Consider the following 26,461-nt stretch of genomic DNA (forward strand, 5'->3'; position numbering starts at 1 on the left):
AAAGCAGAGGATCACAGATAAGGCATGGATACAAGTTGCATCACCAGGTGTTGAAACCAGTGGCTTCCCTCCCTACATCAATTGGATGGCCCAGCAAAGAGTAAGAGGTGTTTATTTGGCATGATAGGAAGAGACAACAGATGGAAAAAGTCAAAGGAAGAAGCTGATTTTTAAGAAGCTGATATTTCATCTGCAAATGGTAAGGATTGTTTTGAACAAACTTTATGGCAGAAGTTACTATAATAATCCAGGAGTTATTTAGCTCTTACTCAAGCAACACTTTCTGAATTTTCTGTTTCAATTTTATGATACCAGATTAAGAACTTTCTCTTGACTGTAACATGTTTGGTGGGGAAAAGGGAAGGAAGTCTTTTGCTGAAGGAGAGCAGTAGATACAAGACAGAACATACTACAGCTCAAACTAATAATCATGATCACATTAAAGTATATGGAGTATTTAAGGTCCCCAAATCTCTACAGTCCTTTTGCTAAAGGTTATACATATAAATACATTAAAGATGACTGCAACAGAGCTGTGTATTTCAGGTATGTGTAGCCACTGCTATAGCAAGCAGTGTAACAGGCAGGTCATTAAAAAAATAAAGTTGTCCCCCAGAATTTGCCCAAGGTTTGTATTTTGAAGGGTTGGTATTTTTTCAGTACCTTAAGAAATGGTGTAGGTAGGTTGTAATGGTGCTACACAGTAGTAGAGCCAAGAAGTGACAATGAGTGTACATATTGTCTTTTATCACTTCAGCAGAATTATTCTGTGTGAGGCAAATACTAACCTGACATCAGCTTTACAGTAGCTGTCATCCACTCTTTGCCATGCAAAACTGCTTGTAAAAACATAGAAATAAAGAAAACTGAAGGGAGAAAAAGACCTTTAAAGTACCTGAGACTTATCACAGGCAGGTTTTTTTTTTTTAATCACATATTATTCAATGTTTCAGAAAATGGTTAATGTAAATGATACTGCAAATCTCGAACCTCAGCCATTCTCTGAATGTTTTATTGCAGATTTGTGGTTGGAGACAAAAAAGCTGCCCCGAGTTACACTCGGGGTGAATTTTGTAACATGAATAATGTAATTCTACACAGCCTTCCAGCTGAAGGATGTCCAAGCATTTTGCAAGTTACATCACTTAAGATGCTTCTTTTCCCCTCTCCAGATCCTTTTAATTTTAAATATATTTTTATGAGAGCTGGAGGTGGTGTTGGGAAAAGAGACATCGCTGTGTTTCAAGTGTGCGAACTGACGCCTCTGTAGAGGGGATTACACGTGCACTCCCTCCCCGTTTCTTAATAAGGGTAGCAAATATTCTGCCCTCTGAGATCCAGGCTGTGTGCTCAAGGGAGAGACTTGGTGCTGAGCACTTCCTCAGAGCAACGCCGTAAATTAACATGGTACCAGTGTCTGCAGTGCCTCCCCTACACGTGTGTGTCCTCCTCTTGGTCTTCTGCAGCTGGGTCTGCAGGCACAGAATGAATTGGGGCTCTTAAGGGGTTCTGTTCCTCCTGTCACTGCTTCCCATCTGTTGGCATGGAAAAGCAGTGGCGTGGGGTGTGACCCCAGTTCAGATGGGGTCTGCTTCAACCCCTGAGATATAAATAATGAGCCCAGCCAAAAGTACTACAGAGCTGCTAGTTGGTCTCAGCTGCCCCTGGAGGTTTGCTGCTACCAGCTCATGTCCCAGATGGATAAACAAAGCTCTGACAGGGGTAAAAGGTCCTACAGCTCTCTCCCAGTTGATATGGTATCTGCCAAGAAATCTGTGAGACTGTGGTTCTCAGGCATGCTAAGGGCTAATTTCTATTTTCTTAGCTCCCTTTAACCCCTCCCTTCTATTTCAAACAAAAATAGCAGAATTTTAATGGAGACTTCAACTGAGAATGCCCCTGTTCCCATCTGGGCTGGTGGAAAGTTCCATGTGTTGCTGTGCAGAGACTGCCACGTTTTCATTGACTCGAGTCCAGTACAACTAAGAGGAAACATCTGTGGAGTGGGATAGCTCTCTTGTTTGTCCCAGAAATTAATTGCTTCTTCTGGGAGTGTCGAGAGGCTGAAAGCTGTGTACTAGAGATGAGGAGTCTAGCAACTCCTGCTAGGCTTCTATTGCCTGAAAAGCACACACCTGCAATTTACCTGTTTCACAGGGGCAGCATTCCCCTTGAAGCAGGAGAAGGCTAGGCTGTAGGTCAGTGGACCTGGCAGATTTACCAAGCCCAGGAATTCCATAAGCCCACGTTTTGCAATTACAGTTCAACACTGTAATTGTGTAGTCTGGGGAGAAGAGAGGAGCTCATTCTGCCCTGTGGAGGCAATGGGGAGGAGCATGGCTGTGCCACCTGCAGTCAAGCTTTAAACAAAGCCTTCAGCACAGCCTGCTGTAGAGACAAATTGGTGTGAGCCAGAGCTTGCTCTAGGCTCCTGTGAGACTGGAGTAGGAAAATCTCTTTTCAATGGATTTGGCACCTTGATTTGACATAGACAATAGGGTGTTTCTGCATTTGCTTTGTAAACATCAATTATCTGAGCTTTACCCACTTCTGCTAGGACTGCCTCCAGTTTTCCTTTTGAACTGCAGCAGATGCCACTGCCCTCCCCAGCAGTGGGAGGTTCTCCAGCCCTGCTCTGGCACTGGTTTACTCTGCCTGTGGTAAGTGGCCACTGGCACCCAGAGAGTGGAAGAAGCACAGCTGTGACTGGTAAGACCTGAGCACTCCAGTCCTTACCCCAGAGCTTTGTTCTCTCCATTCCTTTAACATGCTGGAGAAAAATGCAGGAGCAGGTCTGCAACTGGTACTGAATTTCTTCAGTCATCAGCTTCTATGTGATTTCTCAGTTCTCCCCATCCTCTTGTGTCTTAGTGCACTCCTGCCCAATTGCATTCCCTGCCCCCCATGCAAGGCAGCTTTTCCTTCTAAGGCAAACTGTGGCTGCTCCTGTTAGCTGTGCCTCACAGAGGCTTCTTTTCCTTTGTCGAAGTCCCAGACTTGCAGTGATAGTGCTCAGCCACAGCAGGGCACTTTGGTATGGGTCTCCCCACAGAGAAACTGCAGTGCCTTGGGTTTTCTTTGGATCTGTATTTCTAGCTGTTTTCTTGCATTTCTAGCTATCCAGGAACAAAGATGTTTTTGCTGTTGCTGCAAAACATCATCAGAATCTCAAACATGCTGCTAATGACTCCCTGGTGATGGTTTAAACCTCCACTTCATTGACTGGAACACTTTTTAATAAAGCTGCAGCTACCTCTTGAGCTCTGGGAACATCTCTGTCGCTATCCTGATCTCAAGATTTGGGTAAGATGAGCAGCACAGGCATGGCTGAGTTTTCATGTCACACCATTTGTCAATGAGATTTGTTTTCCTTTATACAGAGATGATCATAGTTGCTGCAGCCCCTTAGCTTGTACATTCAGAAGGCTAAGAAGACATCTCAGGTCCTTTCTGGTTTCTTCCACCCAGCTGGCTGTGGCAGGGACCACAGCCAAGCCAGTGCTAAGGCACTGGAAGTACTAGGAACCACCAGCCTGCAGACCCTCCCTTCCAGAGGAGCTCTCTTACTGCCCCTTCTCTCTGTGTTTTGGCAAATGGGAAGCTTGGCTATTTCCACTGCTGGAAACCTCTGGGTTTAAAAGTCAAGATTTAAGTCCTACCTGTCTTTCTTCCCTCCAGCAAAATACCAACTTTAACATAATGAGGCTTTTCAAGGTCATGGGTTGCTTTCTTTCTGCTGTCTGATCATGCAAACTTTTCTCTAAATTCAAAAAATTAAGGAATTCAGGAAGCTGAAGTTGAAATTCTCTTATAATCCATAATTCAGCATCCACAGCAATATGAAAGCAAACCAGTGCTCAAAGGTGAGAATGACATGAAATAGGAACCTAGGCTGACAGAACTGCTGTCTACTTGCCAGTCCAAAAATACTGACCATCAAGTTCCATGGTGACCTCATTTGAACTGATGCTGTGACAGGCAGTGGACCTGGACAGTTAGGAATTCCTCCAGAGTTTCAGTGTTAAATTTAGACACTTCACTACAGTTTTCCTTTGGCTTTTTGGACTTTGGGATCTGGGTGGCAAACATAAAGCAGTGAAGACAGATTACCTCTAGCCTACAGGAGCTGCAGTCTCCAAACAAAAGGGAACGCGAGTCCTTTGGTGCGGCTTCTTTGCAAACAGAAGGATTTTAAACAGCTGATACTACTTGAACTCAAGTGCTCCACATTTGCATCTGGCTTAAAGCCCATGGATCTAGCACAGAATGGATCCTTTTGTCGTGTAGTCCTTGGTGTACGTGGGGTAGGGATGTGAGCCATGCTTGATGTGGGATATGATGGGAAGGTTCCCTCCTTGGGCTCCAAGCCAGTTTCCTAAAGTTGATGCTGGGGATAACACTTTGGCAAAATCCTTGGTTTTCCCCATCATTGTCCTTATGAAAACCGCCCTTTCCTGAACTGTTCTTGCATTTCTTCTCAATTGGTCTCCAAAACAATGATCCATAGATTTGGCTCTCTCCGTTTTAACCTGTTCCGATGTTTATGCTGGTGGAAATCAGGAACTATGCCAGCATGAGTGCAGGCAGCAGCTAATGAGTATCAGAGATTTTCTTGTGCTAGCCCCACTTCCTCACAGAGTGTTTGTTACTGTCCACTGCTGTTTGTCTCCTGTTCCTCTTAGAGGTTACTGTGGTGCCACTGACACACGGATCCTGCCCCTGAAGAGTGGATGTCACTGAATCACAGAATATTCCAATTTGGAAGGGACCCACAAGGATCACCAAGTCCAGCTCTTAAGTGAATGGTCTGTACAGGGATTGAACTCACAATGCTGGTATTTTTAGCACCAGGCTCTAATGGCCTGAGCTAGTCTCAAGGGAGCAGAGATGTGAATCCCAGTGTGCTGCCCCAGCCATGGATCAGGCCCCTGAGCTGCAGGGCCCCGCACGTAAAGATGCTTTGGGTCTCCCCTTTGCTCTCCTGCTGTCAGTGCTGGCAGCAGCCTTCCCAGAGGAGGAGGAGGAGGAGCTTCAGGCAAAGAGCTGGCATCGTTCAGCATTGGGGTGGCCTGCCTTTGAACTGGTGATTTTGCCCTGAAAGGCCACGTCTGTTAATTGCTGATCTTGATAATAACTGTGTGAATACTGTTATCCAGTCCACCCTTGCACTTTCCAGCCATTGTGCGGCGGCACTGCCTCATTTCTTGGCTTGGCCATACCTGCTCTTTTCCTAGGAGCCAAAGCAAAATAGCCTCTGATCTTGCTGCCCATTTCCTTGCCTAGCTGGGCACGAAATCACAGGTCTGTGTTTCTGCCAGGAGCATCCAGCTTCCTTTCATGGGCTTATTCCAGCTACTGTTTTGCTCACTGAAAGCCTTCCAAATTCAGCATCCCAGCCTACTTACTGGGTTTCCCAAAGCCACGTAAACTTTTCTGTCTGCTTCCCTGTGTCCCTGGAATGGTTTCCATAAGCATAGGTTCTTCTGCCCTCTTTTTTTCATCTCAAACCAGTTACCTTGCAATTAACAGGAGCTGCTCTCTCTAACCATGAGACTGGGCTTGAAACCAGGGAGTGAAATGCCTCTACTGGAAAGTAAAATCCATAATTGCACAGATGTTAAAAATCATGGACAAAACCTTGGTTTCTTGGCATAATTTTAGTATTTTGCTAATGACTTCCAGTTCTATTAGTTCATCTAATAAAAAGGATTACCTCTACTCACTTCCCACACCTCTTTACATAAGAAATGTGACTCAACAGGATATCAAAAGCAAAGGACCACTGAGAGCCCTGTTATTTAACTGGAACTTCTGGCTTCAGCAGGAGCCTGGGCAGGGGATGGCTGTTCCCTGAAGCATCCTCATGCTGGATCCAATGCAGCAACACTTCAGCTTGCTCCCATCAGCTGGCTGGGCAGGGGTTTATAAGCTTTTGTAATGTCAAGGATTTTTTTTTCAGTCTACATTGGACAGAATCGGGGCAAAGCCCCCTGTGGATAGGTGTTACAGGTGGAGACAAGTGTTTTCAGTCTACTTATTTTCATTTTTTTCATTTTTCAAGAAAAATGATGGTGACATCCAGCACAGGACCTGCTGACTGGTGCAGGGAGGAGTCCCCTTGGTGCAGACCTGCTCTTCAGGGACTAATGCAAAGCCACCCTGCCCTTCTTGTTTCATCTGGGCAACATTGGTTGGTCCCAGATTGGAAATCTGAGGTTAGGGATTGCTGTCAAACTCCACACCACAGCAATCTGTTTCATGGGCAGCAGTAAAGGGAGAATTTTGGTTTATCCTTCAGCTTGGCAGCATAGGAATCAAAGCAAAGGCAGGCGAGCCAAGGAAAACTGGGAGGTACTGAGTTACCCACCAAAAGTACTTTCGAGTGTCAAGGAAAGGAAACACGTATGTGTATGTAGGTGTCTGGCATCTCTTGGGCTCCATCCATCCCATTTTGAGATAGTCCAGGCAGGAGAACAGTAAATCCCCAAGATACGTATTTTCCAGTTTAAATTTGAGTGAAGGATGGTGCATGAATCAAACTGTTCCTCCTATGCTTTGAAAGCTTGGACTGCATGAGAGCTCTCTGTTCAGGCAGGACATCAGGGCAGGATTTTCCTTATTTAGCAGAAGTGTGAAGCAGAATAACACCATGGTTGCCAAACTAACTCAAAGGCAGCTCTTTCTCCAGTCACATCCCTGTTTATCTGGGACCTACAATTCCAGAGGTCCACAATGTGCTGGGTGGCATCTTGCCTTAAATTATCAGAAAAGTTTTAAGGTTAATGGCTGATGTCTGGATCACTTTGATCTCCAAAATGCCCATCCCTCCCCTCCTCCCTCTACATGAATTTCCTCCACTTGTTCAAAGTGCTGCTGTTCCTCCAGCAGGAAGGACTTACCTGCTTGTGCTGCAGCTGCTGAACAGCCACACCACCCAAAAAAACAGGCAGTGGTCTTGGTTTAGGCTGCAGAGCTGCTCAGCACAGCCCAGCTGGTTCAAGAAGTCAGGCTGGGAACCTGCAAAATTGGGAATGGGTTTTTGTGGAACATATGCCCCTGATCCCAAGTCCCTCTGGAGATCCCATGGAGAAGCAATGATGGCAGGACGAGCCTACCAAAGCCACAGTGAAAGTGCTTTTTAGAGGGCTAGGAGCCACCCTACACTGAGCAAGGAGCTGGGGTGCTCAGTCCCCCACCGCTCCCTCTGTTGGTGCCGGCACATCCCTTACGGGCATCCCTGCTGAGGGCCGGGGGACAGGTGGCCCCTCTCTGCTCCCTCAGCCACCCAAGCGCTGCTTCACACCTCTCACCGCTGCTGCCATCGCTGACACACGAGATCAAACTCGTGGCACTGTGCTAAAAGCCGCAGGAAGTCGTTCCAGCCATACTCCCAGCTTTTCCTTATGTTTAGCTTAGCAGACTGTCGGCACTCTCATTCCCTTTTTTCTTTTGTTTTGGTTTGGTTTTTTGGTTTTGTTTTTTTTTGTTTTTTTTTTTTTGTTTTTTTCTTTTTTAACAAAAACAAGCGGCGTGCTAAGAACTGGAACAACCCCCCTGGGAGGTGTTCAGCCTTGGCCGGAGCCGCCGGAGCCCCGCGGGGCCGGGAGGCTGCGCTGGCCCGGGCTCAGCCGGAGGCTTTCTGGGACAGCCATTCCCGGCTCCAGCCGCTGTCCAGGCGGCGCTGGGAGGGCAGAGCCACTGCGGCTCCGCTCGGACCGGACGGCATGGCGCTGCGGGCAGCCTGCCTCCTCCTCTGCCTCCTCTCCCTCGCACAGGTCTCCGGCCAGCAGAACGGCAAAGCCCGGCAAAAACCGGCGGCGTCCAAGAAAGGTAAGGGGCGGCGGCAGCTTCCCTGCGAGGGAGACTTGCAGGGCTTGGGGGGGGTGTGATGAACCCACTCGTTTGGGTATTTAACGGTGCTTTAGAGAAACTTCATCTAAAAACCTAATAAAGCGTCTTCCTTCCCCCCCGTCCTCCGTGGGAGTGATTGTGCAGCTCCTCTGTAAAATAGTGAGGGTATTGAAATGGTTTTGGTGGGTCCCTACCCTGAATAAAGTTGTTGGGACAGCTTGGTCTGAATTTCAGAGGGAACGAACGCATTTTCTGTGTTCCGTCTAAGGTTCATCCCAAACTTTTCCTCTAATAATTAAATTCTCCCTTTCTCTAACCCCCTCACCCCTTCTCATTCATTTTGCAGAAGCAAGTAAGTGCCAGATGACAGACAATTTTGGAGATAAGAGCAGGCAGAAAATATCCAAGCCATTCAGCATCAACAGGGCTCTTCATTTAAAACCACTGGCCTCGGGTGTATTTCACACGGGACACGAGCTCTGACTACTCAGGCTTGTCAGACAGCAGTACACACACAAAGTTGCCTGGGTTTTCTATTCCCTAGTGGGTTTATTTCTCCTTTTCTTCTCCTGTGTTCCTCCTGGCCCATCCTTTGTCCCTCTGACACAATGCACATTGAGTATGGGAGAAGGCAGGAAGGTGAGGAAGCAGCATGTGAGCCTGCCTGCCTGCCTGATGTGTCCCGACAGGGCTTGGACCGCTTCTGGCAGGCGCTTTCCTGCTTGGAACGAAGTGGGGAGCAAGGAGGAAGCATCCCTGGAATTCACTTGGCCAGGCTGCTGTCTACGCTAACTCAGTGGCTATTTCTGTCAGATTCCATCCTTGAGAAATTTTTGCCTTTTCTCCCATTAGATCTTTCTATGAATTCACAAACTTAGCTGCTTATTCCACATCTTATTCTGCAGGACATGGAATAACAAAAAATTATATATGAGCCCTTGGGCTCATATAGGGCACATACATGCATTGCACTTGCTGGAGGTACCAGGAGAGAGACATTTCTTAGAGAAATCCTATTTTTCTCCAGGTATCATTGCAACTGCTGTTTGTAATCGAGCAGTGACAAGGAGGTGGGAGAAAAATCGCCTTTTTGACAAGAAAATTTGGCTCTGATTTAAAAACTTTAAAAACTTTTGAGGAGGGTGTCCTGAAAGTCAAGCCATCTGGACCAGTCAGAATTTATTTTCAAAGGTGAGGTCATATTTTCTGTGGAGAAAGGGGAAAATCCAGCAACTTGGCATTTTTTGATCAGTCCCATTCAGCCCCATAGGGGATCAGCTGCCCTGCCTTTACTGGAAACTTCCAGTATTTCTTGGTTAATATTTTTCAGATTTTCACCAATGCCAGGGGTAGGAAAAGAGGAGAAAGAGCACTAAAACTCCCCTGTGAAGCTCCTCTTGCCCTCCAGCCCCTCTCCACATCCAAGGCTGCCTGCCCAGCCACCACAGGGGCCAGGGCTCAGCCCCTTCTGCTCTGAACAATGGCAGGATGTCCCCCCCATCTCATCCTCCCCAAACTCCTCATCCAGTACCCCCATCCTGATTCCACCCCTGCACTTTGCCTCGGAGGGTCAGGCGGGGCAAAGCCACTGGAGGGTTGGGGTGTTTGGCTGGATTTACTTTTTTTTAATCTATTCAACCAAACCACAAATGTTAGAAAAGAAAAAGCACTGATTTAAGCCAAGCCTTTTTATGTTTGGGGGTTTTTTTAACTTTCCTTTTTTCTTTTTTGTTTTGTAATTGTTGCTTATGTTTGGATCTGCTTCAGAATGAAAAATGATGCTATTTCAACATGAAATAGCCAAACCACAGTATTTAGAAAATGCTGAGACAGCACATCCACTTGGCCTGCTGTTTTGTTTTTCCCCCTCAAATTAACTCCCCAGTTATTGTTCCAAATGCAGTAGCTCAGCAAACTCTCCCTGAGCCCCAGTGTCTTGGGGTACAGATGGGATTTGCCCTTGTCTGGTAGCTCTGGAGGTGTCATCCAAAGGCATTCCCAGGGGAGACAGGCACTGACATCCCTGCCTGGGCAGCGTTGACACCCCAGGGGCTTGGGGTGCAGGCACCAGCTCTGGGGGGGCTCTCCTTGGCCACAGCTGTGGTGGGGTGCTGGGGTCATGGAAGGGACCACCTTTGCATAGCTCTCACATGTATTTCTAAGGTAACTGGAGACAGAAGTCAGAGTCTGGATGCTTAATTCAGTGGATAGGGAATAATTCGGGATTCTTGTCTAATGCCACCTACTGCCCAAAATTTCAGTGTATTCTTGTCTGGATGCTCTTCCCTGAAAATGACAGTGAACATTTACACTGCTGTAAATCCAGCGTGGCTGTGTTCAGTCTCCTCCTTTGATCCAGGGACAGACTGCAGTATGGGACCTGACTCTTCCACTTGGTACCTTTGAGGAAATGCCTGGTGTCAGAAGAAATGCTGGTGGCCAGAGAGCTTTGATGACAGACATTGTGAACAAGAGCAATGCTCATTCCTCTGGGGGCCAGAAAGCTGTTTGGATCTCCAGGCAAAGCTAAAAAACCTATTTATATATTCGAATTTCATACAGGAATAGTTAAAACATTAACATTTAGTACAGAGGGATTTTTTTATTATTCAGCATTTAATTAGAAAAGGTGAGAGTTCCCATTTGCAGCTTTAAGTACATTCCTGGCCATTTCAAACCAACAGACTATTGTGACCCACAATTCTGAGTCTCCTTTTGACTTGCCTCTGCCCATGCTTAATCCTGCTGCTCACAGTCCTGCACAAGGACCCACTCCAGCTCCCATGGGATCATCAGCATCCCATATGCCAGCTTCCATCACAGAAAACCTAGACTGTAAACAGGCTTGATCTCAGGCTTCAGGAGGTGAGCCTTGAGGACATGACAGCGCTGAGACAAAAGCCCATGGCAATAAAATAGACAACACAACATCTGTTGATGTAGACATGGTCCTCACTTTATAGCTGAAGGGTGAGTCAACCAGTCCTGGTTCTCCCTGAGACATCCCAGTGAATGCACTGCTGTAGGAACATTTTGTGGCCCAGGATTTGGAAATGAGGTGCTGAAAAGGGACAGGGCTCTTAGGTGGTTATCAAAGAGACATGTCACCTCTCATGGCAGGGACATTCAAGGTGGGAGCCCTCCTGCAAACCCAGTTGTAACACCGTAAGGAGCTGCCCCAGCAAGACTCATTGGTAGTGTCCTGCCATGGCCTTTGGATGTTACTTAAACCTTAGAACATTTGTTCTGCTGCAAGACAGCCTTGCATGGAAAAAAAACCCGTGATTAATTAGCCATTTCCCACAAAGTGTTTTCATCAAAGGCAGCAAAATAATATCTAGTGCCTCAGTGTTAATCCATTAAAGTTAATTGAGCAATGAGTAAAGCAGCTTAATGACCTCCTCCTGACGTGTCTGGCTTTTCGTATTCATGGCACCATGTAATCTTGGGTTGGTGGTTTTGGTCCACATCCAGGCTGCTTCCCTACTTGCCTGCCCTGGTACCTAAGCTCCTTGGCCCTTAAGGAAGTCCCTCCTACTGCATTCATGGGCAAATTGTCCCCTTTCCTTTCACCCCGGGAGAACTGCCAGATGCTTTCAATAAGAGAGCTACTAGATGCATACAAGTCCCTCAGTGTCCAATCTCTCACCACCTACAAGGTGTAAATGGTCCCTTTGCTCCTGTCTGGGAGAAATCCTACTACTGATTAATAACTGTTTGGAGCTGTAGCAGAAGCAACACACCTAGCAAGAGGTAGGCTTTAAGAGCCAGCTCCCCAGCCAAAGAGGTGTCTTCTTACAGCAGGAGAGCAGCTCTGGATGGTGTTTGGGTACCCACACTGGGGCTGATGAAGGTAGAGATGAGGCAGAGGCCGCTCTGATGGTCCAAAGGATGGTGTGGTTGGTGATGCAGAGGCAGATCTAGTGGAGGTAGGATCTGCAGCCCTTCCAGCCCCTTCCTGCTGAGGATCAGCCTGGTGAGCAAAATGCTTTCCTATCAACCCTCCAATGACAGCAGACAAGAGGTGAGTGCAGCCAGGAGTGCACAGGGAGAACATCATGTCTTAGGGTGTTTAAGGGAAGCCAGGAGGGTGTGCTGTGAATAGAAAGAGCGTGTTTTTGAGGAATTGGAAAAAATAAATCCTGTTCATCATTAGCTTCAAGTTGCCCACAAAAGATTTTTGTGTGTCAGGACTTCTGTTCAGGCAGCAGCATCAGATGGTGTCCTCCTGCATTTTTGGGAGCTCTGCCTAGGGGTGTCAGAGATAAGCCTGCACCTTGCAATGCTCATGCATGTGACCTCCTCCCCAGCACTGCTGTGGCTACCCAAAGTGTGACACCTGCAGCTGGAAGACACTTGAGGTGTACAGCCCCAAAACCTGAACCAGGAAAACAAGGTTGTTACTGATAGTGGAACCAGGCTGGCAAGCAAACACACACTCTGATGGATGTGCAAGGGGACACAGGTTCTGACTTCGTGGATTCCTTTTTTTGTATCCTTCTCTGAGGGCAAAGAAACATGGTGTGTTGATGATAGGATGATAGGACCAGATTTGGTTGCCTCCCCTGGGATACAACCAATATTTGTGCTCATTCTTTGATTTCTCCAACAGATGGTGTGAGCCTCAAAATGATTGAAGACCTGAAGGCCATGATTGACAACATCTCTCAGGAGGTTGCCCTACTGAAGGAAAAGCAAGCACTCCAGACAGGTAAAGAGCTTGCTGAAGAACACATGACTTTTACTTTGAGAGAGGAGTTGCTTGTAAAGTGGCTGCAATTGCTCCACATGTCTCAATGAGAGATGCCCAAGCACCCCACAGCAGCAAGCCCACCACTGGGACAGAGGTTGGGGGATCAAAGCAGAGTGTGGGTCTCTGGGCTGGTGAACTTCCTTGGGCAGTTAATGACAGGAGTTGTGCAGGGTGGAGCCCCCCACTTTATGTGCTTCCCATTTGGATATTCCTATGTTGCTAAGCCAGATGTTCATTTTCCTTTATGAGGTGGAGGGATGGGACTTGGATCAGTCTGTGCTTTAACCAAATGCAGCTTAATCTTTTGTCTGAACCCCAGTGAAATGGTGACCTGGTCTCTTATACATGCCATGGTATTGCCTAGGGAACTGCACTGAGGTCAGTCCTGCTTCATGCACGGAGGACAGTCCCAAAATGTCCATCTTCCAGACATGTTCCATAGTTATTCTGTGCAAACTCCGTTGACATCAGTAGGAGTAGGATTTGCAAAACATGAAGCAGAAATGAGATGAAAATGCAAATTAAGGAGAATTTTCTCCTTAAAAGAAAAGGAACACAAGAAAAATGAAGGCTTTAGTTCCAAGACCACATTCATTGAGAAGAAATTGGTTTGGATATTAATGTGTGGCTCTGATTAGATATTGTTTGGCTACAGTACTTGCACTCTTAAGGTTTAGAGCTTAAAGAAAAACAAAATAAATTGATATCCTTAACACTAAAATCAGAGGCAAGTAGAAATTTCCTCTGAAGACCTCAAGCTATGCAAGCGCAACGCTTCTGATCAAAGCTTATTAAAAAAGACTTTTTTTCATCTCACATAATTAAGATGATTTAATTGGCATGCAGGCTTTTTCCCAAAACACTCCAACACTCGGCAGTGCCTGTGACAAACCGTATTTCCAACAAATTCATCAGAGAAAGAGTAGCATTGGCTGGGGAAGAGCAAGGCCAGGGGAAGGGGCAGGAGGACCATGTTGTGCCTCTGCTCCAGCAGAGCCCAGAAGGGTGGCAGGGGTGCCCTGAAAATCCATTTCACCCAGTGATTTGCAGAGGGGGAGAGCATGTCCCCATGACTGTGTTCCACTCTGCACAGGAGAGAGAGGGGCCCTTGGAATCCCGTGCTGCCAAGGGACACTGTGCAGCCTAAGAAATTAAGTTTGTAGTTGGCTGCTGGGTTTGCTGCCGCTGCTTCTTCTTGGGCACCATTTTTAAACCAAATTCTCTTCCTGTCTTTTTATTCCGTTCATGTTTGAAACCTCTCAGTTTGCCTGAAAGGCACCAAAATTCACCTGAAATGCTTCCTGGCATTTTCGGAGACCAAGACATACCACGAGGCCAGCGAAAACTGCATCTCTCAGGGCGGCACGCTCAGCACGCCCCAGAACGGGGAGGAGAATGATGCCCTCTACGATTACATGCGCAAGAGCATCGGATCCGAGGCCGAGATCTGGCTGGGCCTCAACGACATGGCCACAGAGGGCAAGTGGGTCGACATGACAGGCAGCCCCATCCGCTACAAGAACTGGGAGACTGAAATCACCACCCAGCCCGACGGTGGCAAGCTGGAAAACTGTGCAGCTTTGTCGGGGACCGCCATTGGCAAGTGGTTCGACAAGAGGTGCCGAGAGCAGCTGCCCTACGTCTGCCAGTTCATGATCGTGTAGCGGCGGAGCCTCCCCGCTGCCCACCCAGCCCGGATCTCCCCCCTGGGCAGCAGGATGATGAAGCTGTAGTTGTGTGTCCGCCTCCAAGTGCATCTGCACACCCACACGCACGTGTTCAGTAGAGTCACCCTTTGCAAAGAGAGTCGCCGCGGCTCGCTGTCGGGTTATACAGCCCTAGAGCATTTCCTTTGGCCACATCCAGCCCTGTTCACAGCTGCACTGCTCTTCTTAAGGCACGATTTATAGATATATATTTTTTTGTTTTTACACAGGGAATTTATTAGGACAGCTCAGTTGTTCCAGCAAAGAACCAGTGCAGCAGTCCAGCCTGGCATACAGCTGCCTTGGCTGCCCAGGGCTGTCACTCTGGAATTCCTTTCCCATTTTGCTGAGCTTTCTTGGGACACCAGCATAGGCAGTTTCTGCTTTCTTCTCTTATTTTGTTTCCCAATAAGCCCTGGCAGCAGTTTGTGAGAGTTCCATGTTCCTCACAGTGTCCCAATTCAGTCTTGTGAGGATCAAGGTCCTGTCTCAATGAGCAGAGGGAGCTACTCCTGCTTTGCATTGAGAGATGCAATTTGGCTTATTTGGCAGGGTTCCAGCTGTTCAAGGGGCTGTCCAAGTAGTCAAATTACGTGTATGAATGAATGAGCAAGTTACAGGCATGTTTGGTCCTTTTCTCACCAGCCAGAAGCCAGTTTCACTGACTTCAGTGGGAAGGCATGACCCACTGCCAAAATCCCATCAGAAGTTCTATTTGTGCTATAGTATCAGGGGGAAAGCAGAGAAGACTTGGAGCATAGTTAGTCAACAACATTACTAGAAATAGAAGATGTCTTTATTACATAAATAACATAAATTTAATACTCTTAGGGAGTACGTTACTATATAAAAATAACTATATATTGAAAACAAGCCCCAGGACAACTCACTCTTGCAGCTTTAGGAATGACCTGACCTGTTTATATGATGGGAATCCAGATGAACTAGTCCACTATGTGCTGGTTCTTGGCAAATATAAATCGGCTGAGCACTGTTTGTGCCAATATAGTCATGCCCAGCTGAAGGCCTGACCTCAGTGATTTTTCTACTGAGTAAAGGTTAAAGTAAAAAAAAAAATAAAATAAAAAAAAAATTAAATAACAGCAATGGTGGGAAAGAAGTGCAGGTCACCCTGGCAGCTTAACAGAGCTTTGCTGGCTGTTGGCTAAAAGATATCAGTGGTTCTTTGCAGTGCTTGGTAATAACCCCTCCGGTTGGGGTCACACACCCTGCACTTCCAGGTTGGAGGTGTCAAGACAGGATCCTGCCTGTGGGAGAGGTGTTCCAATTTGCTGCTTTGTTTAAAAGCAGCATGGTGGTAGGTCTTCCAAGACATCAAGTCTGAGCCAAGCTGGAAACACAGACAAACACAAATGCAGAGTGCACGCTTCTGAAGTTGTCACTATTGCCAAACTCTCCGCTGTTCAAATGACTATAAAATAAAAATATCTCTATAGCTTGCTGAAGGAATGGAGTTGTGTCTATGTGATTGGAGTGCTTTCTTCTCCTTGTCTTTCTCTTCAGAGCTGCTCCAGGGATATATCTGAAGGCTGAAGATAACAAAGGCAGAGGGGGAAAGCAGAAAGTGAGAGCCTCCCACCTTGTAATACGCTTTATAGGATTCTCGCCCTCCTGCCCTGTTATCATCCCAGTCACATGCCATACACAGGATACAGGCAGGGAATCCTTTTATAGGAAAATAAGATTTCCTTCCTCCCCTCCCTTGCTGCTGGGAAATTTCATTCTGAAATAGAAGCTAACCCAGAAGGAAGGTCCCTCCCTCAGCCCTGCTTGGCGGCAGTAGTGGTGCTGGGGAGATGGCACCTCAGATCCCAGCATGGAGCCAGTCCTTCCCAGGCTGGTTCTCACCTCCTCCACGACGAGCAGGGCTGCAGCAGCCAAGAGTTCCTCTCCCCCACCCACTGAGGTGGTGATGACTTCTCCCTCCTCCTTCTCTCCAGTGTCCCATATAGGAGAGGAGACCATCCACGTAGAAGACAGTGCCTCACACCAGTCTGTGAGGTTTCAGCTGCTGCAGGACAGCATGTGGAATTAGGGCTCTTTTGCACGGCTCTTCAATGAGCTTTACTTTGGACCCTGCTCCTGAAGTTTTCCAAGACTCTTTGCTGTAGGTCATGGTTACACCCAACAAGCCAGCTTGTCTCAATATAAATCCTCTAGTTCCTTTGGCAGATGTTCCCTCCATGTTTTGAGATACACATGAAGGCAAAGCAGAAGTTCTGGAAGCGTTGCTGGCTATAATCCTGACTGGTCATAAACCACAAGGTCTTAAAACACGAATGTGTGGTCAGAGAAATAAACAGAGGGCTTTTATGGGAGTGCAGAAATGAAAAAGGAGCAGTGTGAAAGCCATGGATCCTGGCAATGCTGAGCTTCAGGGAAGTTGTGGGTGCTGGCGCTGGACCATCTTTGTATGGAGTGTGAATCTGAAAAACAGCCATGGAGATGGATGCCAAAGGATATTCCCAGAGAGGACATGAAGGAGTCAGTCTATCAAATCTAAAAAAATAACGAGTTGCTCTCAGCAGATTTCTTGCTCATATCTCTCTTGCTCTCTATTTTCATGAAGCTAAACTCCTGCCAGCACCATTCCTCATAGATGTTTTGCTCTTCTGAACCTGGGAGGAGCACAGGGAAGAGTGGCTTTGCCCTGTCTGTACTTGTTGGATCCAGGATGACAAAACAGACCTTTTAGTTTCAGTGCCATATTTATAAGCTTACTATTCCCGCAATCTTCTTCTTACTCTACATCATGAGCTACAAATTTATTTGAAAAGCCAGAGATAAGGAACTTTTAGAAGATCATCCTTGCTCACCACAGCAATGTTGTTTTCTGTGTCCAACCCTGTGTTTTGCGGTCACAGGGAATGCCAGGATGGAGGGATTGACTGGGGGACAGCCACTGGCTGCCTGCATAGGGAAACTGTCCTGAGCTCATCGCTTTTTTGGTCTTCCATTAAATCCTTTGGCACTCAAACCAGAATGAAACATCTGCTATCCACAAAGTGTGGTCTCAACCAAAGGCATGCAGACTAATGGAAAGAAACCTCAGCTCTTCCCTGAGGAAAAAGAAATGGGGAAGTGATCATGTCTGAGCCAATGTATTGTGATGCCTGCAATCCCTAATGAACCTCATGTTATTAAAAATAGAGGATGTTGTGTAAGTCTTTGTGCCACTGGTGGCACTGCTCAGCTGCTTGTGGCACTGTGACATAGCAGAGGAAAGATGAAGCATGAAGGGTACATATATTTATATAAACAAAAGAATAAAAGCTACTGGGTGAGCCTACAGAAGGAGTTCCCTCAGCACTACAACATCCACAGCTGACTTCAACAGAGCTGCGCTAATCCACCCCACTGATGGCCCCCACCCCAATTCACCCTGGTCCAGAAGTTCAGGACCTGGTCCAGGTCTTTGCCTGTAGGTCCAGGAAAGTACCAAATGATTCAGAGTGAAATGGTTAACCATAAAACAGGTAATACCTTTCCAAGGTCTCTCTCAGCACAAGGGCCAGAACAGCATCCACACACCTCAGCATCCAGGGGCTTTTGTCTTTAGCCAGTGAAAGGGCTGGGTAGGCAAAGGTGGGTAAGAATTTGGGAGTTATGAGCCAAAAGCTTGGTTTGGGCCTTGAACACTTCTGTGGGAGCTGGTAGTTGGTAGTGCTAACAAGAAATCCAACCCCACACCTCTGCTCCTCGTGCATGTGCACCCAGCCTGGGTGTTACCCCAGAGGTTCTCTCCACATCAGGTCACACTCTCCCTGTCATCCTGTGCAAGGAACAGTCCCTCAACACTTCTGCTTCTGCCTGACACAGAGGGAACACACTTCCCACTTCTGTGGCTGTGGAATGAGGCCTGTGGTGGAATGAACCTCAAAAGGGAAGGACCTCCTCTGCCCCTGAACCACTGAGTCTTGTGATTCCTATCGGCTTTACTGTTTGCTCCTGCTCCTGTGTAAGCACTGAACCCCACTGTCAGTCTCTCCTTTTACAAATAAAATACAAAACTAAATTAAAGTTACATTTCTCCATCTCAGAACCCACCACAGACAGGGAAAGAACACAAATCTGTGAGACTCAGCAAACGAGGCTGAGCCAAAACACCCCTAGGAGCATAAATATAAACCTGCTGGGGAGGGGGCAGGTCACTAAACTAATGGAGAGCATAAAAATAAACTCCTTGGAGATAGATGATAGGATATCTGACTATGGTGCACAAAACAAAAATGAAAAAAATATTATTTATTGCTTTTATGTGTAAAAGCACCTAGAGGGAGTCCAAAGGTAACAGTTGGGGACTGTTCCAAATACAGCTGAAAACAAATCACAACCATTTTAGCCTCACACCCAGCAGCCTCTCCACGCTGTCCTGTGCTGTGCAGACAGGTCAGTGTCTGCATCACCTCCCTGTGACTCCCCTGTCCTGCTGTGCTGGAGTCTGGTGCCATCCAAGCTGGCAGCAGCCACAATCACCCCACTGCCTGCAGCATCCCTCCAGAAAGGAAAGAGAAAGCCAAGATGCTGTGCTGCCAAGAGGTGAGGCCAACTGCTGATCACAGGACATGGCTGCTCTCACCTCAGCCCTTTTAGGAAGCTGGCCCTGGGCCTGAGGCAGAGAACCCAACACCTGAGCTGCTTGCCAGGCTGGCAATGGAGAACATGTCTCAAAAAGCTGTGTTTAGAAAACCGTCTTTGGGAAGCACTGCAGCTTGTCAAAGAAAATGCAGGAGGGGAAATAAAACCTACAACCCCTTCTGCTTTGCAGAAATGACCCATGGACAGCTTGGTTTCTCACCACAGTGTCAGTAACTTCTATTTCTGTCATGCCCATTAACAAGGATCCCAAAAGTGAGGTCTCTGACATTTTATAGTTTACCCTGTTTCTATGTTTCTCAGGACCAGTGCGGTCACATCTGGAGTTGCCAGGTCTAGTTTTGGGCTCCCCAGTACAGGAGGGACATGGACCTAGTGAAGGCAGTGCAGGGAAGTAGAAGGGATTTGGGGAACTGTTGTGTGAGAAGAGACCAAGAGCTGAGACTGACCAGCCTGGAGAACAGAAGGCTCAGGGGATCTCATCTTAAATGCCTGATGGGGGAGGGTAGTGAAGACAGAGCCATGGGCACAGACTGAAGTACAAGAAATTCTGCTTGAAGAGAAGAGAATCCTTTTTCTCTGTGAGGATAGTCAGACCCTGGCAGGGTCAGGTTACTGAGAGAGGCTGTGGACCTTCTACCCTTTGAGATACTCACTGGTCTTGTGGCCAATGGGACCTTGCTCTGAGCAGGAGGTGTGATCTGGTGATCTCCAGAGGTCCCTGTCAACTTCTCTGCAAACATAGCCCCCGAGCAAGGGATCCTACCGACATAACTTATTCCTCTTCAACAGTCACAGGAGAAAAACAGACATTTCAGGAGGAGACAGCTGACCTCAGACACCTGATGGACAAGCTGTCATGTAAAAGCCTTCCTACAGAAAAAGGTTAGCAAGAAAGCCAATAAAATAATCCCTTGTGGGATGTGATTTCTACACCATAGTGCTGCCAGAGCTCTAGATGCTAACTAGGTCTTGCTGCTCTGCCAAGTGTGATCAGCAGACAAGAGCTGAAACTTCATTTAGTTATTCAACCAGAGGGAAATGGAACAAACTCCACTAAATCACCAAAAAGCAAATGAATTTTTTTTTTTTTTTAATGTTAAATGTTCAATCCAAACACACAGTTCAGGAGTGCATAGATGAAGATGCGAATCAGATCAACCACAGTGAAAGATTTGCTTTACTGTTAGAGCAGGACAGTCCAAGGGCAGCTTGAATTGCACCTGGATTCATGTGCAATGTGGACATTGCTCTGTCACTGGGAAAGTGTTGGAAACCAAAAATCTGCAGCCTTAGAAAAGGCCTGGATTGATGTAGTGGTGAAGGTACACAGACATTGGGTAGAGAAATTATAAACTTATGTCTGTATAGTTATAAGTAAGAATATGTCTTAAGTAGGTAAGAAATTACATTAGGTAAAATAGTTTGAAGTTTGAACTGTAATAGTGTGACTTATAGAGTAGGTTACAGATCCAGAAACTGTAACAGTGAGATGCATGAGTACTGTACATGACCTGTCAGCTTAGTGGCTAAGAGACAGATGCAGTGCAGCAAAATTAAGCAAAGGTGATAGGTGAATAAGTGAAAACAAACTTCGTGTCAACTGCCTGATGGGCTAGAATGTTATATATTGCTGTGCAGAGAAGAAACAGGTGACTTCCTTGAGCTCTGGTTGACTTGTTGCTCCTGTAAATCTTACACTTCGAGACTGATATCTTATTGGGCTGCTTAGGCAATAAATCATCTCAAAGCATGGCGGTCCCATCCCTTGTATTTCATCTCGACAGGAAGGCTTTGATCCAAAGCCCTGAGTGTCCAGCCATGACATGGGGGATCTAAACCCCAGGAGATGGGCAATGGCACAGGTCCCACCTGCCCAAGCACCAACACAGAGGTGCTGCAACTTAGATTTATCAAGGTAGGCTCTCACACTCTGCTCTATAATAGATCAGAGCAGAAAGCCAAACCCCCAGGTGACTTTAAACCAGCCAAATTTTAGGAAACACTCCAGGAATTGCACTGATTATAAACAGGGTTAAACATTTGGTTCCATTGAAGAGTGAGGACTTGAAAGGAGCTGTGTGGGTGGGGTGCTGTGTACTTACAGCAAGTGACTGACAAGTTTTATACCCAGCCTGGAAACTGCTTTCAAAAAAGAAGTAAAACTATTAGTGGGGTTTGTTCCTAAATTAAAATGTATGTACCAAAAAAGAATGCAAACACAGCAAGTAGTTGTAGTGTATTGCTAGAGGAAGGTAAACGCTTCTGAAAGCATAGTACTGGGGAAAAACACACCTTACAGATAAAATATGGAGACCTTGAAAACAGCCAGAAATCATCATTAACTTTGCTTCTTTAAACATTTGTAGGAATTGTTTGCCAGCCTATATAAGTAGCCTATTTTTAAGCCTGCTGAAACTACAGGCGTGGGTAGTGTTCACAGCCAGATATAAAACAGCCTCATGACTTTGATCTGGTGATAAATGTCCATTAAAAAGGGAGAGCAGACAGCCCCGAAGGCCACACTGCAGTGAGCAAAGCAAATATTCAGCCTTTGATTCATGTGCTAATGAGGGAGCTGGGATGACCCTGCAGGTCCCCAGAAAATCTTGGTCTTGAGCTGGCTGCATCAGGTGAGGCAGAGCTCAGTAGTGAGATATTGCCTTGTGGCCACCATCCTCTCACCTTCCCTGCAGGGCCAACCTTTCCTTTCACCACTCCTTTCTTGCTCTCCTTGCCTTTCCCAGTGCCCTGAACTCACACTCCTTGGGAATTAAAGCTGATAGTTCCAGACACAGGGACTTGAAATTGCATTAAATTAGTGCATTAAAAAAGCAAGAGACATTATGGCTGTAAAGCTCTGGACCTTAAAATCAGGAAAATAAGATACACCAGAATGAGGTGGAATCACCCCAAAAGGATACACAAAGGAAAAATCTCTAACCTCAGAACAAGCACTAAGTTTCAGCTTAATGATCAAAATTAAAATTGGTATCTGAGCCTTCAAGAGTGAAGGGATGCATTGTTCTCATCATCTTTTTCTCCTTCAAGGTGGCAGGAAGGGGAATGTCTCTCCTTTGTTTTGGTCCCCAGTGACAGAAAACCACCAAGTGATGACTCTTGCATCACCTAAAGGACAGTATGAATTGGTGGAGATGTTTTTACTACAGTCAGTGTTAGTGAAGCAAGTACAGATTTTGTAAAGCATCTTGGAAAAAGGTCACTGGTAGAGATATGATTCATCACACCGTTCACGGACCTGGGTTATTGTTCTGCACCCTTCTACCTAATTTGGTGTATAATTAGGTGTTACTTATACAAGAGGTCATTCATGTCAAGAGAAGCACTACTTTCTAGACTAATTTGAGTTTTTCCTACATATATTAATGCTTTCCCAAGTACCTCTCCAGCTACTTGAGATGTCAACTACTTCAAGTACTGCCACTTCACTCAGCGCTGAAGCAGCTTCGTGGCTGCTCTGTGGTGAAACCTGAGGACTTTGCTCTAGCAGGTTCACACAGCAGCTTTACTGTATTCCAGGCAGGTTCAGGTGAGGAGAGAGTAAGAAATATGTTGTAGACAGAGGTTTGTAAATATTTCACACCAACACTGAGAGAACATTCACCAAAAAAATCAGTTTATGGAGACCTCTGTCTTGAATTTTGTTGATTTGGAGCATAGGGAGAAAGGCAGACAAGACATGAAAATACAACAGTAGGAAAAGAAAGGAGGGTGATGACAAAAAGCCATCTTTCAGTGGTGTTTGGAGCAGATTTGTCAATGCATGCTTCAACCTCTAGAGCCTGAGCTGTCTTAGGTTTAGAAGTGCTGCTTTCCCAGCCATAACCTGGGCACAGATTCCCCCCAAGCTGTGTTGGGAAGCACCCGTACAGAAATTAATCAACTCCTTTCAGCTGAAGCTGTATCGTGCCCTTTAACCCAGATGGGTGACCATAAAAACCTAAGGAGAATGTGAGAGAGTTTGACCTGCAGAACTGACCGGCCAAATGTATAAAATGTCAGAATACATAGGTATATAGTCAGTTGCCCATGACTAGCAAGCAAAAATATTGTCTTCTGAGATATTAGACACATGCTTGAACCATATGCCTTGCTGGGCTGGTTTAAGATACTTAGAAATTTGTTCTTCAATAACCTAGAGAAGAGAAATTAGAAAGGAAGATCTAATCACTTGCTGCTTTTTTTATTTTTTTATTGCTCTGAAAGATTAACCTATAAAATGTTCACCAAACAATTATACTAGAATATTTTATTAGGCCTTTGGTTACTTTGTAGGGTTTGTCTCTTGTTAAATAAACTCTCATTAACTTAAGGAAACTATGGGAAAACCTATTAACTGTTTATAAGCTTTTGAATGGGTAAAGCATTCAGCTGTGAAAGGAATTAACAAGTATCAAACAGCTTTAATTTGGCATAAAGTAGAACAGTTTTAATTTACTATGCAAATGTGAAATCTAAAAAGATTCAAGCTGTTGAGCTAGCATCTTAATAAAATGATAATTTTTATACAAAAACATTTATCACTGCATTTTTCTTTAAAGCCCTCGTTTCTGATGATATCAGGAGCAGGGACATTTTTAGCCTAACTCTGGTAGTTTCTGCCTCAGGAGAAGCTGCCAGAGGATGTCCAGGTCTTCAAAGTTGAAAGCTTCAGACTGTCATGGCCCACAGTGCATCTGTAGAATTTAGTATGAGCAAAACTCTACTTAGCAGCTTAAACTGTAGAGCAGTAGGGTTTTTTTCCCTTTGTAGTTAACCCTGTATTACAAAACACCTCTGTGTATTTGTTCCCAAGTTACTTTTCCCAGAAGCCAGCGATTAAATAGAAGTAGCATTCTGAGAGGAAAAACACACCACTAGTTTGCTTCTCCTTTATTTTATAAAACCCAGACACTACCTTTTAAATAAAAAGCATTCGTGATGATGAATTTGAAGCAGATGCTGAAACAATTTGGCTTAAGAGCCTGCAGTTCATACTCCCGAGACCAAGTGGTGAATCGCATTTAAGACAGGTTCTTCTGTGCAGAAAACTAGATTTACACATGTAATTAGCAGCTGCTTTGCCACCATTAATCTCATGTATGAAGGGAGGTGTCCCTAGGGGCTCCATCTGCCATTTTTAGCCTTTAAGGTAAAGACCAATATGGGATATTTTTCCCATCATGGCAAGTTGCAAAGGTTATATCACCTTCAGACAAAACCATCCCCAGGGTTCCTGAGGAAGAGAAACACCCAAGTCCGTCCCCATTTAATTTAGGGAGGTGAAAGGGGAGTGCCCCCTCACCTCTCTCCATATTTACCCAAACCAACCCACGGAAGGATGCAGCCTCCAAAAGAAATGGCAACCAACAACTAAAATAAAAATAAAATTTTAAATTAACAAAATCAATTTAATAAATTATATATTAAAGGAAAATAGGTATTAAATACATGCAATTTGATATAAAAAATAAAAGTTTTATTTAAAAATTAATAAATAAATGAAAAGGGAAGCGCATACTTCACATGAAACATTTAGTGGTTCTAAATAACACTTTCTCAGATCAAATAATCTCCAGGTGGAAAAAAGCAAAATAGTTCCGTTGCAAAGATGACAGGATACTGCCAAAACATTTTCTCTCATTTTCTTCTGAGAAAGCATTTTTCAGAAAGTGTGGTCATTTTTTTAGCTTCATATCTAAAATAAGTGCTGTGTGCTGAGCGAGTGCTGCTCTGTTGGAGTATCTTTGACAGGATGCAGCATGGCAGTCTTTCTACAGCTGTGAGTGACTGCAGCAGTTGTACCAGGATAAATGCACACATCTATATACAAAATGCACTCACAAATGGAGCAAGGAACAAAGCAGTTCCTCGGGTCTTTGAAGATTCATCTTGCCTGGAAGCGTAAAGCCCGGTTTTCGTGAGGCAGTGTAGCAATTCTTTAAGACAAGAAATGGATACAGCCCAAACCACAAAAAACACCTTTTATGTGTTAAGTGTTGCTAATTGAAACAATTTGCCGTGCCTCATTTATGTAGAAGAAACTTCCTGCATGTTGTTTCAAAGTCCTTGTAAAATGGCTGTTCCTTCCTCCAGGCTGGATCAGTTCTCCACGCCACAATTCCTCAGTTTTAAAGATCATCACTAAGTTGGATGGAGAAAGCTGTTTAGACTCAAGAAATATATCCTCCTATTTTTTTGTTTTGTTTTGTTGTTTTCTGCTTTTTATTTGTTTTGTTTTGGGGTTTTGGGTTTATTTTTGGGTTTGTTTTTTGGGGGGGGGATGTTTTTTATTTTGGCTTGGGTTTTTTGTTTGGTTTTGTTTCCAACTTCAAAGTTTTTGGGAAGGCAGATTTGCTCCCACCTTTGTGTGCACCACAGTCTGCAGTTAGATGCTGGTGAAGACATGCACATGGATGAGTGATAGTTGGTGTTTTGCTCTCCTTCCTCCCCCCAAAACATTCACAGACTTAAAAGTTTTCCCTGTCACACTTACAGGTATCCCAGCACGGTTTCTTCAGAGCAACATGATTTCCCCCCACTCCCTGCTCCCCCAGGGTCAAGGAGTTGAAGTCTCACTGTTAGTCTGGTGTTGACAATAAAAACTACTTTCTCATTTCCTACTGGTGCTCTACAAATTTTGCTGGAATGCAATGAAACAGTAACTCAGCTTTTGATATATCTGGAAATTTGACTACACAGAAACATGCTTAAAAACAAACTGAGTATTTTGATAGCTCAAGATTGCCCAAACCTTACAAACTCAAGACCAAGAAGCAAGAGTCTTTTCAGCTTTGCTGGTTTGGGCAACAAAACCCTGAGCTTCTCTTTGGTCTTCAAAAGCAAATTACATTTGGGCCAGGAGTTCTGCAACTGCTGCCCTCCTATGGACACCCACCTTTCAATTAACAGCTGATTAGACTTAGAAGTTTTCATTTTTAGATAAAGACCACTGCCAGGGAATTACTCCAGGATGGCACAATTGCAGTAAAAATACAAATGATAAGCACTTGCATCTACATTTGTATTAAGTGGCAGTTTTGGAGAAGGCCTAGGGACTGGATGATCCTTGCCACGTTTCCCAAGCCTTCCAAGAGGAGATCTCATTAATTACGCCTAGGATCCATCCCCAGAAATTACTGGGATCCTCAGTAGTAAGTATTTCAAACATCACTTTCTATATGCATTAAAACTTGCCCCAAAATAAGTAAATTAATAAACAATAAAAAAAAATCCCAAAAGAGCAATCAGTATGATTGCTTATATTAATATGCTTATTCCATGAGCTTATATTTAGAGCAAAATGGGCTTCAGATATTGCCATAAGGGTCACTGCTGGGCTGGAGGACTGTTCACAAAACATGCTATTATCCCTGAAAAGAAATGAATTTTGAATTCAATTGTATGTGTCAGCTGGGCATGAATAAATTACAAATATCTTGACCCTACTGAGAAGCCGCTGAACTGTTTATTTTCGTATGAAATCTACAAATATTTTACAACCCTTCTCCTCAGTGATCTGAACACATGCCTT

The 26,461-nt window shown here is 45.3% G+C and overlaps 1 protein-coding gene across 1 annotated transcript; it reads left to right on the forward strand.

The window, feature by feature from the left end:
* Window positions 1-7,516: 7,516 nt before the first annotated feature.
* CLEC3B (C-type lectin domain family 3 member B) lies at window positions 7,517-15,776 on the forward strand. The gene is made up of 3 exons (XM_058833297.1): window positions 7,517-7,830; window positions 12,464-12,562; window positions 13,868-15,776. Exons 1-3 carry the CDS (start codon window positions 7,725-7,727, stop codon window positions 14,266-14,268), a joined length of 606 nt encoding a protein of 201 aa, XP_058689280.1. The 5' UTR covers window positions 7,517-7,724; the 3' UTR covers window positions 14,269-15,776.
* The last annotated feature ends 10,685 nt before the right edge of the window (window positions 15,777-26,461 follow it).

The sequence above is a fragment of the Poecile atricapillus genome, chromosome 2 (assembly GCF_030490865.1).
Source record: "Poecile atricapillus isolate bPoeAtr1 chromosome 2, bPoeAtr1.hap1, whole genome shotgun sequence".
NCBI lineage: Eukaryota > Metazoa > Chordata > Aves > Passeriformes > Paridae > Poecile > Poecile atricapillus.